Source organism: Physeter macrocephalus, chromosome 4, assembly GCF_002837175.3.
Source record: "Physeter macrocephalus isolate SW-GA chromosome 4, ASM283717v5, whole genome shotgun sequence".
Classification (NCBI taxonomy): domain Eukaryota; kingdom Metazoa; phylum Chordata; class Mammalia; order Artiodactyla; family Physeteridae; genus Physeter; species Physeter macrocephalus.
Window position 1 is genome coordinate 31,936,426 of NC_041217.1, and position 12,500 is coordinate 31,948,925.

A 12,500-nucleotide genomic window follows, 5' to 3' on the forward strand; every position below is an offset into this window, starting at 1 on the left:
GCAAAAAAAAAAAAAAAAAAAAAAAAAAGAAAAAAGAAAAAAAGGCGCATTGGAGGTGTATGTGAGGTATAAAACCGTGATGTGGCCGCCCACTGGAATTCTGCCCTGTTGTCCTGTAATTGTAACTGTCCCTCAGGAAAACATGGTCCTGCCTGAAGAGCATTACGGAAGGGCTGCTAAAATGATCAGGCGCAGCCCACTTACTGTATGAGATTAGACTTTTAAAAAGGATTAGAGCTCCTTAATCTGGAGAGATGAAGATTAAGAGGGAGTAATGATCAAAGTCTATAAAATCAGAGAGGAAATGGAGAATATGGCCACAGTCCTGTTCACAAATCCCAGGATATTCTAACAAGGGATATCCCTTTGGAGTTCCAGGGAAATCACTTTAACAGCCGTATAAAGAAGATACTATTTTCACAGCAGGTAATAAATTTAGAGAATTACTACCTTGAGAAGTGGTGTATTCTGAGAATGGAGTTACATTTTTAAAAAGGTTTAAATAAAGCCAGGGGTGATAAAACCATAATGATCTAAAAATGGCAGGTTAGGAATGTTCTGGGGACATCCTGAGTCTTTTGAAAACGATGCAATCAGTGACAGGTACCCGCCTCTCCCGACATGCTCCCTGCCCAGGGCTGGTGGCCTACTGATCTGGCCACCTCTGTCCTCACTTTGTTACCTAGCTTGTTCCTAATATTCAGAACAGGGGTCAGTGACTGGTAAGCTCAGAAACCTAGTACGAAACAGCAACTCATTCCTCCGAGGGGGTTTTCTTTAATGCTTGCCAGGGTCTTTGTTCTAGGATTCCGAATTAGAATTCAGGACAATGATCTGACCATGCTTCCCATAAAAATACGAACTTACTCCTTTCAGTAGACCTTAAAATTAAAATCTACATTTTACTCAAACAGAGAGACGTTGGAAACATCTTATGTTGCAGTGGTGGGGGGGATAGAACTGGTTAAACTCTCTATTGGAGAAGCTGCTAACACATCAATTAATTCACATTTAAGGGGAAATTAAACATACCGATTCTGTAGCACCCATCACAGCCCAAGATATTAAGCTCTAAAATTTACTGCAGTTAATGTAGAAATCAGCACACCTTAACAAAAACTGTGGCTCCATCAAATATATAGAATAAAACTTGAGAGAAATGTTTTAGCTCGTTTCCAAAACAGCCACGTGTTCGTCACTTTCAATATCTAATAATAGGTCATTGTTGGGGAGCCAAAGGCAGCCAAAAATAAATAAATTTAAAAAAAAAAAAAAAAGGTTGTGACAGCAGGAGGAGGGGGCAGGGGATTTTGGGAGGGGGTAGAGTGCAGACGAAGATTCCATGCAGAGAAAAAGAACCTTCAGATGACTATAACATGCTCAGCGAGGCATGAAGAATATTTTCTGTACTCACATTTTAGACTGCTTGCTGAAGATTGGTAAAACGTGGCAATGTGCGGAAGGAAATAAAAGAGCCGAGGAGAGGGAAGGGGCTGCAGGAGAAAGGCATCCATCTCCAAGCAATGTCTAATAACTCCTCATTCTAACCCTAAGTACCACTGTAAGTTGGGAGTAATCCCGTGGTATCTTTTCAAACTGCAAGTTTGAAAACGTTAGTCCTCACGTTGGGGAGATATTCAGAATCACTATTCGTTTGGGGAGGAGAAAAGTAGGAAGGTGGGAAGGGGTGAGGATGGGTTAAGGGGTAAAGCGTCGCCTCGTTTCGCGTTGTACACTTTCAAGGGCTCTGGGCAAGAACACTGGGACATCTGGAGTTCAGAAGTCGAGGAAAATGGGGAAGAACCAGGAAGATGAATACGCGATCATCAGCTACACAAAAGAACGGAGCAGAAAGAAGCCTGGATTTGGGCACTCGCGTCTGGCAAGGAGGCCGCCAGCAGGGCTAATGAAGCATTTGTGGTGCAGGACGATTGCCAGCGCAACAAAGAAGATGTGCTTGGGCTCTGCAGATGTGCCAGGGCCCCCAGAGCAAAATAATGACATAATCACCATCAGTGTCACAGACCAGACTGTACACAAGGTGACAGGGGAGCAGGGGGGCTGTAATACACACACGGGGAGGACTCGCCGGGGCCCATGGCGGCTGCGCCCTGAGGCCTGGGATGCAGGCAGGACTACCTGCCTACCTCTCTCTAGCTGTATCTCACATCCTAAGGTGACGCTTGTCCCCACCATTGGTGGCTGTGTTTTATCCAATCCCAGCTACTCCTGAAGAGGTCACAGAAATCTCAAAAGCTTACGAGAGATTCAGACTGGTTGGAAAAGGCTGGAAAAAGAGAAGGAAGGGGAGAAACGGAAGGAAAGAGTTTTGAGTAAAACTCCCTGTGATTCTGCTAAGTTCTCTGCTCCAACTTCCACGAACCTGACCCTAGCCATTCAAACCCGAGGGACAAACATTAGCATGAGTATCAAGGTTTCCGGCTGCAGAGAAAATGCAAGAAATATCTGGGGGGCGCCTGGGAGGGAGGATCCCACCGTAGCAGTAAATGGTCCACCTCAAAGCGAGCACGAAAACAACAGGAAGGCAGGAGAGAGCTGCCCCTGCCCATTTTAAACAAGGTCTCTCAGCTGTGGCCTCGGCACCTGCCCTGGCTGCAGCTTCGTAAGGTGGGTGTGTTAGTACAGCTGTCTGGCTTTTAAGTGACTTTTGTCAGTTTGAAAGTGAAAAGTCTGTTTGAGGAGCTGAAAGAACAATAGCCCAGAGGCCGGAAGAAGGGCTGGCAACACAAAGGACTTAGACTACACTACTGTCCCTTTTCATTACTTCTAATGAAAGATTCATAAGAATAACTTTAATTTTTTATGATCCCCTTTTTGGTATGACTCTATTAGTCGTGTCAACTTCCAGATCCAGGTTCTCTTTAAATAGCAAAGGGTCTGTTGTGAAAGTGTCTTCAAAGAGCAACAGGGACAGAATAGATTCTGGCCATCCTGTAGGCCCCTTTCTCCAGAAGACACTGCTCTCGGGGACACAGAAATGCTCCTTAAATACGGTTTCCCTCTGCCTTGAGGTCTCTGTGAACACTGCAGGGAAGCGATCTTAAACCTCCCTGACGTGCTAGTTCAACTGCTCCTAGGAAGAACGATTCTATTTGTTTTCTTGGCTTCACTCTATTTAACAGGAACAGTAGTATAATCATCATTAATCGCTCTCTTTTCCCTTTACTTTTCAAATAGCTGTCTCCATAGTGCATCTTTATTTGGTCTCTCAGCCAAAAGGGCAGGGGTGGGGAGGGGGGGCGGGGAACAGGTCGTATTTGTTTTATGTCCTGTTACCAAATAGCACTGAAGACTGGCTTGAGGCAATCGTTGAAGGTGAAACAATATTTTAAAATGAGGATAATCTACTTTCAAGAACCAAAGTCCTAGGCTTCATCAAAAGAATGTTTGCAAAAACACTCATTCTGGCAAATGTACACTGAAGTGGTTAAGAGAAGTGAGTGAACGATCATTTCATTTTCTGCCCTATGGCTGAAAAAGAACCAAACAGTTAAAAGTGCAATAAAATCCTGGGGGCGGGGCTGGGGTGGGATGGGGTGAGGAAATGTGATTTAAAATGTTATCTGCCACGTGAAAAGGGATCACCAACTTTTGAACAAGCCTGGGGTTCGCTAAATGAGTTTGTTTAATCTAGGCGAAATAAACAGGCTGCTTTTCACAAGGTGGTTAGACCTGCAGACATTTAATCCAGGATGGGCCGAACACAATGATACCGACCCACTGAAAGCTCCAACCACCACCGGCGGCTCTCAACAGAGAACGGGCTCCCTTTCTCCTATTGATAACCCTTTGTGGGGCACAGAGAAAGAGGCGAGGCGAGGAGAACTGAACGCCAGACAATGGCCATCATGCCACACACTGTCTCTGAACTTTCCTCATCTCTGAAGGACAATTAATTATGAAGGCCTTAGGGGTAGGTCGAAGCAAGGGAAAAACCCAATGCTGTCCCAGCAGTGGACGCGGCTGCCACCTCTGTGTTTGCTAAATGGCTTTGCCTGTTGGGGTGCAGCCACCAAGAGAGCCAATAGATCACTGGGCGGGGGGAGGTGTGGGAGGAAAGCAAAAGATTTTTTTGTGTGTGCGCCTGCCCTTGTATAATTCTATTCTCACTGTGAACTCATCCATACACAAAACACAAGGACAATTTTTTTTTTTTAAAGAGAGAAAAGCCACAGGGTAGGTTGCAGCAGAAACGGCCTCTCAGTGGTGTGTTAAAAAGGATGTTCTTTTCACCAAATCATTTCACAGAGGCAAAACAGACAAACACAAAGAGTTGAGACTTTTTCTCCGACATTAAATGGAGTAACTGATAAGGTCAGACATATGATACCTAAAGACATGAATCTGTGAACTCTTGAAGTCAAAGGGCCTCTCTGTGCCGAGGAACAATCTTTCAAAGGAAATAGATCATAGAACTCCACTGAATCTGCTTTAAACTTTATGAAGCAGGAGGAGAAAAAGCTCTAAGTAGGGAAGCTTGACAGAAGAGCCTTGAACTATTTTCTGAAGGAAAGATGAGACCCTCCCTAGGCTGCCACAAAACATCTTTTTTTTTTTTTTTTTTCTAAAGGCTCCTCTGAACTTTGATACCAAGACACTGCCATTGAAAGCTGTATAATTATGTGCTATAGCCACTGTAGAAAATGCTTTGTTCCCCCCAACAAAGGACAATAAGCAAAGTAAAGCGACATTACACTGTATCTTTTTCTTTAAGAATGTTGAGAAAGGTCATGGAATGCTATAACTAACAAAGCTGTTGAGTAAGGAGGTTTTAACGTTGATCTTACTGTGCTCGAATGTAACCCAATGACAAAAAAGACACAGGGCGCTAAAAATGCAATGACATTACCAAATAGATGATAAATCAATGGGCCTGCTTCATTATACCGATCAACACCTTGAACCCCAAATGGACAGCGGTGCAAAAATGAAGCTTCAGGCGCGCAGTTCTCCCTGTGCCGTCCCCTACCCCTGGCAACCCCCCCTTCCCCACCCAGCCTGGCGTCTTTACTGCTCCCTCCTTCAAATTTCAGGCAATCATTCTGTACGAGGAATATGTTTCCAGACAGCCATGTGTGTACATATATTTAGAGAACATTCATTTAGTCTCTTAAAAGATCAATTTGGCTTGTCAGTGGGGGGACTGGCAGGGAAAGAAATGGTAAAGGTTTCTTTTCCTCCTCGCCACCCACCAAGAGTGCGTTGTGTGATCGTTTAAATGGCACCTCGGCTTTGAGGCCAAAAGACTGCAAGAGCAGTAAAAGGGTTTCCCTCCTGTGCCGGTTTTCCAAATGATCACTCATATTTAAGCATCTATTTGGAGCAGAGGGGAAGCGCTTCCTAAATCCAACCGTCCTCATTTTTCTTTAAAGAGGTGACAGGGTGAATGAAAGACTTCCAGATACATTAAATCTTCTTAAACGCGCGTCGTGCGGAAAGCGGGAGTGGGCTGGGAATGGGGGTGAGCCTGGTGGAGGGAGTAGATGCACTGTATGGGTGTAAGTGTCATGTGTTTGGGTGGGTGTGTGCGTGGGGGGATGTGAGGAGTGCTGCCTTTTCATTTTCTCTTTCTAAGAGGAGAGTGAGAAGACACAGAGAGAGGCCTGCAGGAGCACCCGGCTCGCCTGTCACGTGACACCTAGAAAAAAGTCAAACCACAGGCTCCACGATGGAGCGTTTGCCCCGTGAGTTGTTAGTATCTCAGGAAATGACATTTACAAGCCCACTAATCAATGAATCAAGTTCTCTTTTCTATTTGTTTCTAAGCCTTCCATCCAAAACCCTGGGTCTTTACTGAAGGCAAGGGAAGTTAGTCACTCCTCCTGCGAGTTTGGACCCTGCCCGCAGTTAACTGGCTGGCCACTAATGGCCCATGGGGGACGCCTGGCTGACCATGGCGGGCGAAGGGCTAGCTCAAGGGAACGGAGAAGGAGCGCTCAGGGCAGTCTTGGAAATTGATCGTGAGCCTTGCCTTCTTTCCCGCCCCCGTTGTGAGGGAAACAGAAAAGCAATACAGTCCAATGCACACGCCCCTACAAGTCAGAAGGATCAGCCCGGATGAAGGTGTCTGCTACATTCTCTTCCCAGCCTCCACGCAGGCCATCCCAGACCCCAGTCTCTGGGTCATTCTGCCTTTCTCAGCGGCCAGCCTACCTCAGTCAACCTAGGGTGGCTGACTTCCGGCTCCACGAGCAGTGCGTTTAACCTTTGTGACTTACACAGATCGGTTGCCTTAGTTGAGTTCTCTGCCAAAACGTGTAAACCTGCCTTGGAAACTGACAGTGCGCCTTGCCTTCTTTCCCTGCCACAGCTGTGAGGGAAAGAGAAGTAATAAAATTCAACTCCTATGCCCCTGAAGTCAGAAGTATCGGTGTGATGTAAAAACTGGGAAGGAATCCCAAACCTCCTTTCCCTCCTTATAAAAATCAGTTTTGGAAGCTCTTCAAAATGAAGCAAGAATGAAGCACAGCAATATGGACCATAACACCTGGAACGACAAATTTATTGTTACCAATCTCATTTAATGTGAGAAGTGGGAGTTAAAAATGCGGCCTGTCGCTGAACGTGCCTCTCTGAACACCTTCACGGACTCGTGCTGGGAGGGAGATACCCGACCCCTGTCCCGTAGCCAACTTTCTTCCCTCGAGCACAAGCTGAAAGCGTGGTTCGTTCCCCCCCGCCGCCCCGCCCCCTTCAGTGTCTTCTTCCACATCCCCTGGGTCTTCTCAAGCTCTCACCACCCCAAGTCTGAATGCCGTGCCAAGCATCTTGGCAATTGTGTAAACTGATACAAAAGGCAGAACAGGCTCTCCTGTCACTTAGAAGGTTCTGACTCATACAAGACAGGAAATGCGCAGGGTCTAGAAGAGCAGGGAGATGCAAGCCACTCCCTCTGCACTAGTGATAAACCTTCCCCATCTGCTTTATTTTCCCGCAGGCCAGGGGTCAGCAGCCACTCCAGCCTTGAGAGCCATCAGCGGCAGGGGCTGGAGGGGGGTGGTGCTTAGCAGTGACAGAGGTGCCACCAGCAAGCTTATGACAGAGGCAGAGATGGAGCAGAAAGCTGAGAGAAGACAAGGGTATGAGGAGGGAAAGCAGGAAGGAGAAGGTAGCAAGGGACAGAAAAGCATTAGCCTCACCCCCGTTCTCTCTCCCTGCCTCCCCTGTTCCCACCCATTTAGAACTACTTTAAAAACAGTATAAAGCTTTAGGCAAGCTGAAGTATTTCTTGTATTAATATCCATATCATTAGTACTCACATTAAATTAGTTAATATTGGTAGACCACTTAGAAGAGTGCCCAGAACATACTAAACAGTCAATAAATGTGAGCTATTTTATCATTGCTACAAACCACTGATTAACCGATTGAGAAATTTTAAAATGCCATCAAGAAGACGTTTTATTATTTGGTCAGCTAACAGTTGGTTTAATATAGTCCTTTAAATTGGTTGGATCTTTGGGCATCATGTAGGCATAACTTCAGTCTCTATACTAGGCCCCATCTCCGTTTAAAAATTTAAAAATAAACCAGGTGTACAGTTCTCTACTTTGCCATCTTCTTCACTTGCTCATTTTAGACTACAGATTCACTTGACTTGCTCTTCAGGGGAGAAACTTAGATGCAAAAGTCAAGCAGTGCATGCAATAGCAGCTGAGGTATCAGATAGAGGTGCTGGGTCTACTTCAGACTCACAGCCACGGTCCACACTGGAAGAGCAACAATGATAAGACCAGTGGCTTTTTTTTTTTTTTTTTTTTACAAATTTATTTATTTATTTTTGGCTGTGTCGGGTCTTTGTTGCCACGCGTGGGCTTTTTTTAGCCACAACTACTGAGCCCGCGTGCCACAACTACTGAGGTCCGTGCGCCACAACTACTGAAGTCCGCGCGCCTACAGCCCCTGCTCCGCAACAACAGAAACCACCTCTATGAGAAGCCCGCGCACTGCCAAGAAGAGTAGCCCCTGCTCACCGCAATTAGACCAGTGGCTTTTTAAGCATCTCACTTAAGCACGGACCTCCATGCACAAAGGCACAGAAAAGAAGGATCATCTTATCTGAAGCTTTTATTACTAAGTGCCCCAAACTGAGAGACTAAATTAAAAACTATTTCATGATATTAGGATCATACGTGGTGGTAGGGGTGTGTATGTGCATATGTGTGGGTAAGTGGAGGGGGCAGGGCAGAATCCAGCTCCTGCTTTGTTCTTAGCACATTTCCGGAAAGAGCCTAGATTTTACCGAAGGAGGAATAAGGCCCAGAATAGTCCAATAACTTGTCTGAAGTCACATGAGAAGTGACAAAATTGCTCCCTGGGCCCCATACTCTTTGCACTGAAGCAGTCTTAAAATAGACACTGCAGATAAAGGAGAGGTGGCCTGGCTGGAAGTGGATATGATTCACAAAGAGAGGAATATCAGATGTTAATCATATTAAAGGAGGATTTAGATGATGCTAAATGGAGCAGCTTGTTGGGTATCTCTTGATTCCAGCCACCCCCTGTTTGTGTCATTTTGGCCCTTGTGCTGAGTAGGGGATTAAAACCAACCAGGTAAGGTTTAAACGACCCTAAAAAATCCTAATGGACACTGTCAGGATTTGTTCTCTTGAGTATGTTACTCAGCAAACATGCACAAACCATCCCGTGGATCTTGGGCAATTCTTTTATGAAGCGTGACGCACGCTGCCAAACGAATATTTATCATAATAAACTGTAATTAGTTCACTAGCGCACCGTTGAATTCTCTTAGCTCAAAGTTGACGGCAAAAGACTTATCAGAAAGGGGGTGGGGAGAAGTGAAGCTTTTAATAAGATTTCTTTAAAATGTTTAGCCATCGTCATCACGCAGGGGAAACGGGCTCGATCCCTGGTCAGGGAACTAAGATCCTGCATGCCACAAAGTGTGGCCAAAAAAAAAAAAAAAAAAAAAAAATTTAGCCATTGTCACATTCTTCAGCTTTAGAAGAAATCTGCTAGAGTGTTCTGTCGAAACAGTAAACCAGTGCTCTGTTCCAACAGAGACTTTAAAATACTGAGGCAGTAAGTACAAGAAGGATCCTCACTTTTATTTTTTTAAATTTTATTTATTTACTTATTTATTTTTGCGGTACGCGGGCCTCTCACTGTTGTGGCCTCTCCCGTTGCGGAGCACAGGCTCCGGACGCGCAGGCTCAGCGGCCGTGGCTCACGGGCCCAGCCGCTCCACGGCATGTGGGAATCTTCCCGGACCGGGGCACGAACCCGTGTCCCCTGCATCGGCAGGCGGACTCTCAACCACTGCGCCACCAGGGAAGCCCGGATCCTCACTTTTAATGTGTTTGGCCAAGGAAAAACTTCGCTTATAACCCACTTGACAAGAAAAATACGTTGGTTTTGGATAGCAAAGAGAAATTGGTGGCTTGCAGTATAAACACTCCAACTTTCAAGGAAAAACCATGACTTTCCTGCTGCTAAACTTCCCCACTCAGTTCTTCATAAGCCACAAAAACTGATCTGCTAAGATGACTGGGAGAAGGGTACCCAAAGGAATGGGCAAGCAGCGGGGAGCAGTGGGTGTCAGGTCGTTATTGACAGGGCCAGACCAAGGTGCCCCTTTCTCCTTTGACACTGAGAACTTTGTGGGCATTTGGGGGTACCTCTCTGCATAAGGAAAGCAAGAATATTAACATAAGGTCCGCGCACGAGCAGATGTGGGGGAAAAATTCTCCTCCTCAAGGCACTACAAGAGAAGGACCACCTTTGTCAAGCCACAGCCTGTCCATTCTCATCATCAGAGGTTCAGCCTGCAGAACCCTTCCCACATTCCCACTTCTAGCCATCATTGCCCCAGTCAGCAGGGCTCAGCAAAATGCTTTTGTGGGTACTGGGAGATTCGCTAGTGTTGTCTCATGGAAAGTCATCACGTTCAATGAAAAATGCTTGCTGAGGCACCACATCAGCCAGTAAAGAAATGCCTTACTCATAGCCACACATCTCTTATTGTTGCATAGATACGGCTTTCTGGGAATCATCTATACTGCTTCATATGTGCCTGGAATATGCAGGTTGCAGACACATACAAGTATGTATAAGACCGTATGAATGAAGAGCAGCAAGCTCGTGAAGCTGCACGTATGCAAAATGAACACACAAGGTTGTCCTCCCAAAAGAACAAAAACAGAAACAAACAAATGAACAAAGATGTCCGTGGGTCTCTTATAATAGGTACTTGGTAAATTCTCACACCATTTCTTCCAGAAAGGAAATGAATGCTGATGAAAGTTTGAAACCATGGAATCACTTCCCCATCAATCTTTCTAGACTTTTTAAGAAAACAACTTTTGAAGCTACCACTGAACACAGCATATGTCAACTCAATCCACATGCCAGAACCTAAATGTGAAAAAGGCCTATTGGGGTAGGGACCTCTTCTCTGAAAAGGGAATCACTCTGTGTGTGTTCCTTGCTGCCGTTTCTTTGGATTCGCCAGTTCCCTCTTGTGTGGCCACATGGGTCTTCCAAGCAAGCAGCAGAGACGGGGGATAGGAAAGGAAACGGAAGTGGGTCAGCTCCCAGGACTCTGACGGGACCCACGGGGGGCTCTTCATTGCCACTCGACCTCTTACCCTACTGGGGGATGCTTGTGTGAGATACCAAAGCAAAAAAAAAAAAGAAAAGACAGATTTGGGGCATTTCTAAAGAAAATATTTTTTTTTATAAAAAAGGGAGATGACCGAAAAACAAAGATGGGTTCCTACCTCAAAGTCATTTGCTTTATTGTAGTGCATGTTCAGAGCCCTGTACAGCTCACAGTCTCTGGTTATAGACAGCTCTTCGGTACTGGTGACCCCATCGTTGATGGCTTGTCGCGCGTACTTCTCCATCTGAATGTAGTAAAACTCACGGAAATTGCTAAACCACTTGATGAGCTGAGAGGTAATGCATCTGTTGAACTGTTAAATTTAAATGTTGAAAACGATAAGAACATTGCCATTTTTCTTCATTCATTCTTTAAGCATTTGAAGAATTTTTAAAGTTCCCCTCCCTTCCTTACTTGGAAAGGTATGTTTTTAATTCCACCAAAATGGTGGCAAGGGTGACAAGAGCAATGATATACTTAACGGGATATTATAAAACCAACGAACGATGGAACTGCAGCATGACCCTACACATCTCAGATGGAAACCTCACGTTCTAAATCTGATTTTCCTTAAGCTGAATATCTTATTTGAAACTTTGTTCTTCATCTTTCAGTAGAACAAACTGCATTTGTATACTTCTCATGGAAATTCGTTCAAGCCATAGAATCCTGGGAAGTCGTTATATTCAAGTACCAGAGATGGTGAGTCACATGACTTCACCACTAGCATGATTTTTCTTTTTTAAAGAGAATTTGTGTCACCACATGACAATCTCATTCAATGCTGGAAAATGGCTTTCACACAAAAGGGGAGGAATCTGGCACTTGCTTAGTTTTTGGTAATGGGTGATCCCCGTGGCCATTGGCTATGATTCCACTTAACGTCTGCACCCGGTACTCACGGCTGGTGCTGTCTGGTCAAACCTCCATACCTGTTCATACACTTCCTACAGCCAGCACTGGAGAGGACCCATGCCCCCTTCCCACTGGAGTCTATGCAGCTGGGGAGGTGTGCTTAAGACACAGTCCACAGACAGCATAGACAGAATCTTTATTACATTTTTTTAAATGTCAAGTTACAACAACATGATTAGGCTTTAGAACTTTGTTTACCAAGGTTTCCCAATGACCTTTTAAATGAAGATGTCTTCCTGGATTCACTGCAAGTGATACCATTCTTATTGACAGTCCTCTGTGCACGTAAAGGACAGATGCATCTCAACTTGCCAAGTCAAAACCAATAAATCCATAGCTTTATATCAGGCAGGCTGACAGACAACCCCCTGCCTTTTGTCATCGCAGGCATTCCCTTCCCTGGGCCCCCAGAAAAAGATGTACATTCATCAAAAATCAACAAAGACCACTTATCAAACACTGGCCATGAGAACATCCAGACTCCAACAAGATGACAGCTAAAGTGTGTATCGGGGCTGTAATTACTACACAGAAAGTTGTTTCTATACCAGCAAAGATAATAAATGAATGAAAATTTATGGCAGAGAATGGAAGTAACAAGGAAACAGAAGCAGGGAGACTGGTGTTTCTCCCAAAAGGCCAACTTGCCTCATAATTGCCATAGAGTTGCAAGGGCCCTTACAGATAATTGACCAGAAAATGATTAAGTCATCAGCAAATCGCTTCTGCTTGCTAGAGTTCAAACATGTACTTAACCTATCCAAGAATTATATTTTCACTCTGTGTGTCTGCTCTGTCTCTATTCAGCCTTGCGGGGAACCCGATTAAAAAGACAACTGAAGGACCCCCGTTATCTGATCTTCTGGTTGCCGATTTCAATAGAACTTAAACCCATTACGATTTGCTGAACTTGGAGTTCTTTCCATTTTATCTCAGCAGTAAA

General features: G+C 45.0%; 1 protein-coding gene across 1 annotated transcript in view; it reads right to left on the reverse strand.

Annotated features, from left to right (window-relative positions):
- The window catches only part of PROX1 (prospero homeobox 1), a 49,711-nt gene that overhangs the window by 15,467 nt on the left and 21,744 nt on the right, over positions 1-12,500 (reverse strand). The window contains exon 4 of the mRNA XM_055084077.1: positions 10,761-10,955. Coding sequence (XP_054940052.1) covers positions 10,761-10,955 — 195 coding nt within the window. The remainder of the gene's footprint in view (positions 1-10,760; positions 10,956-12,500) is intronic.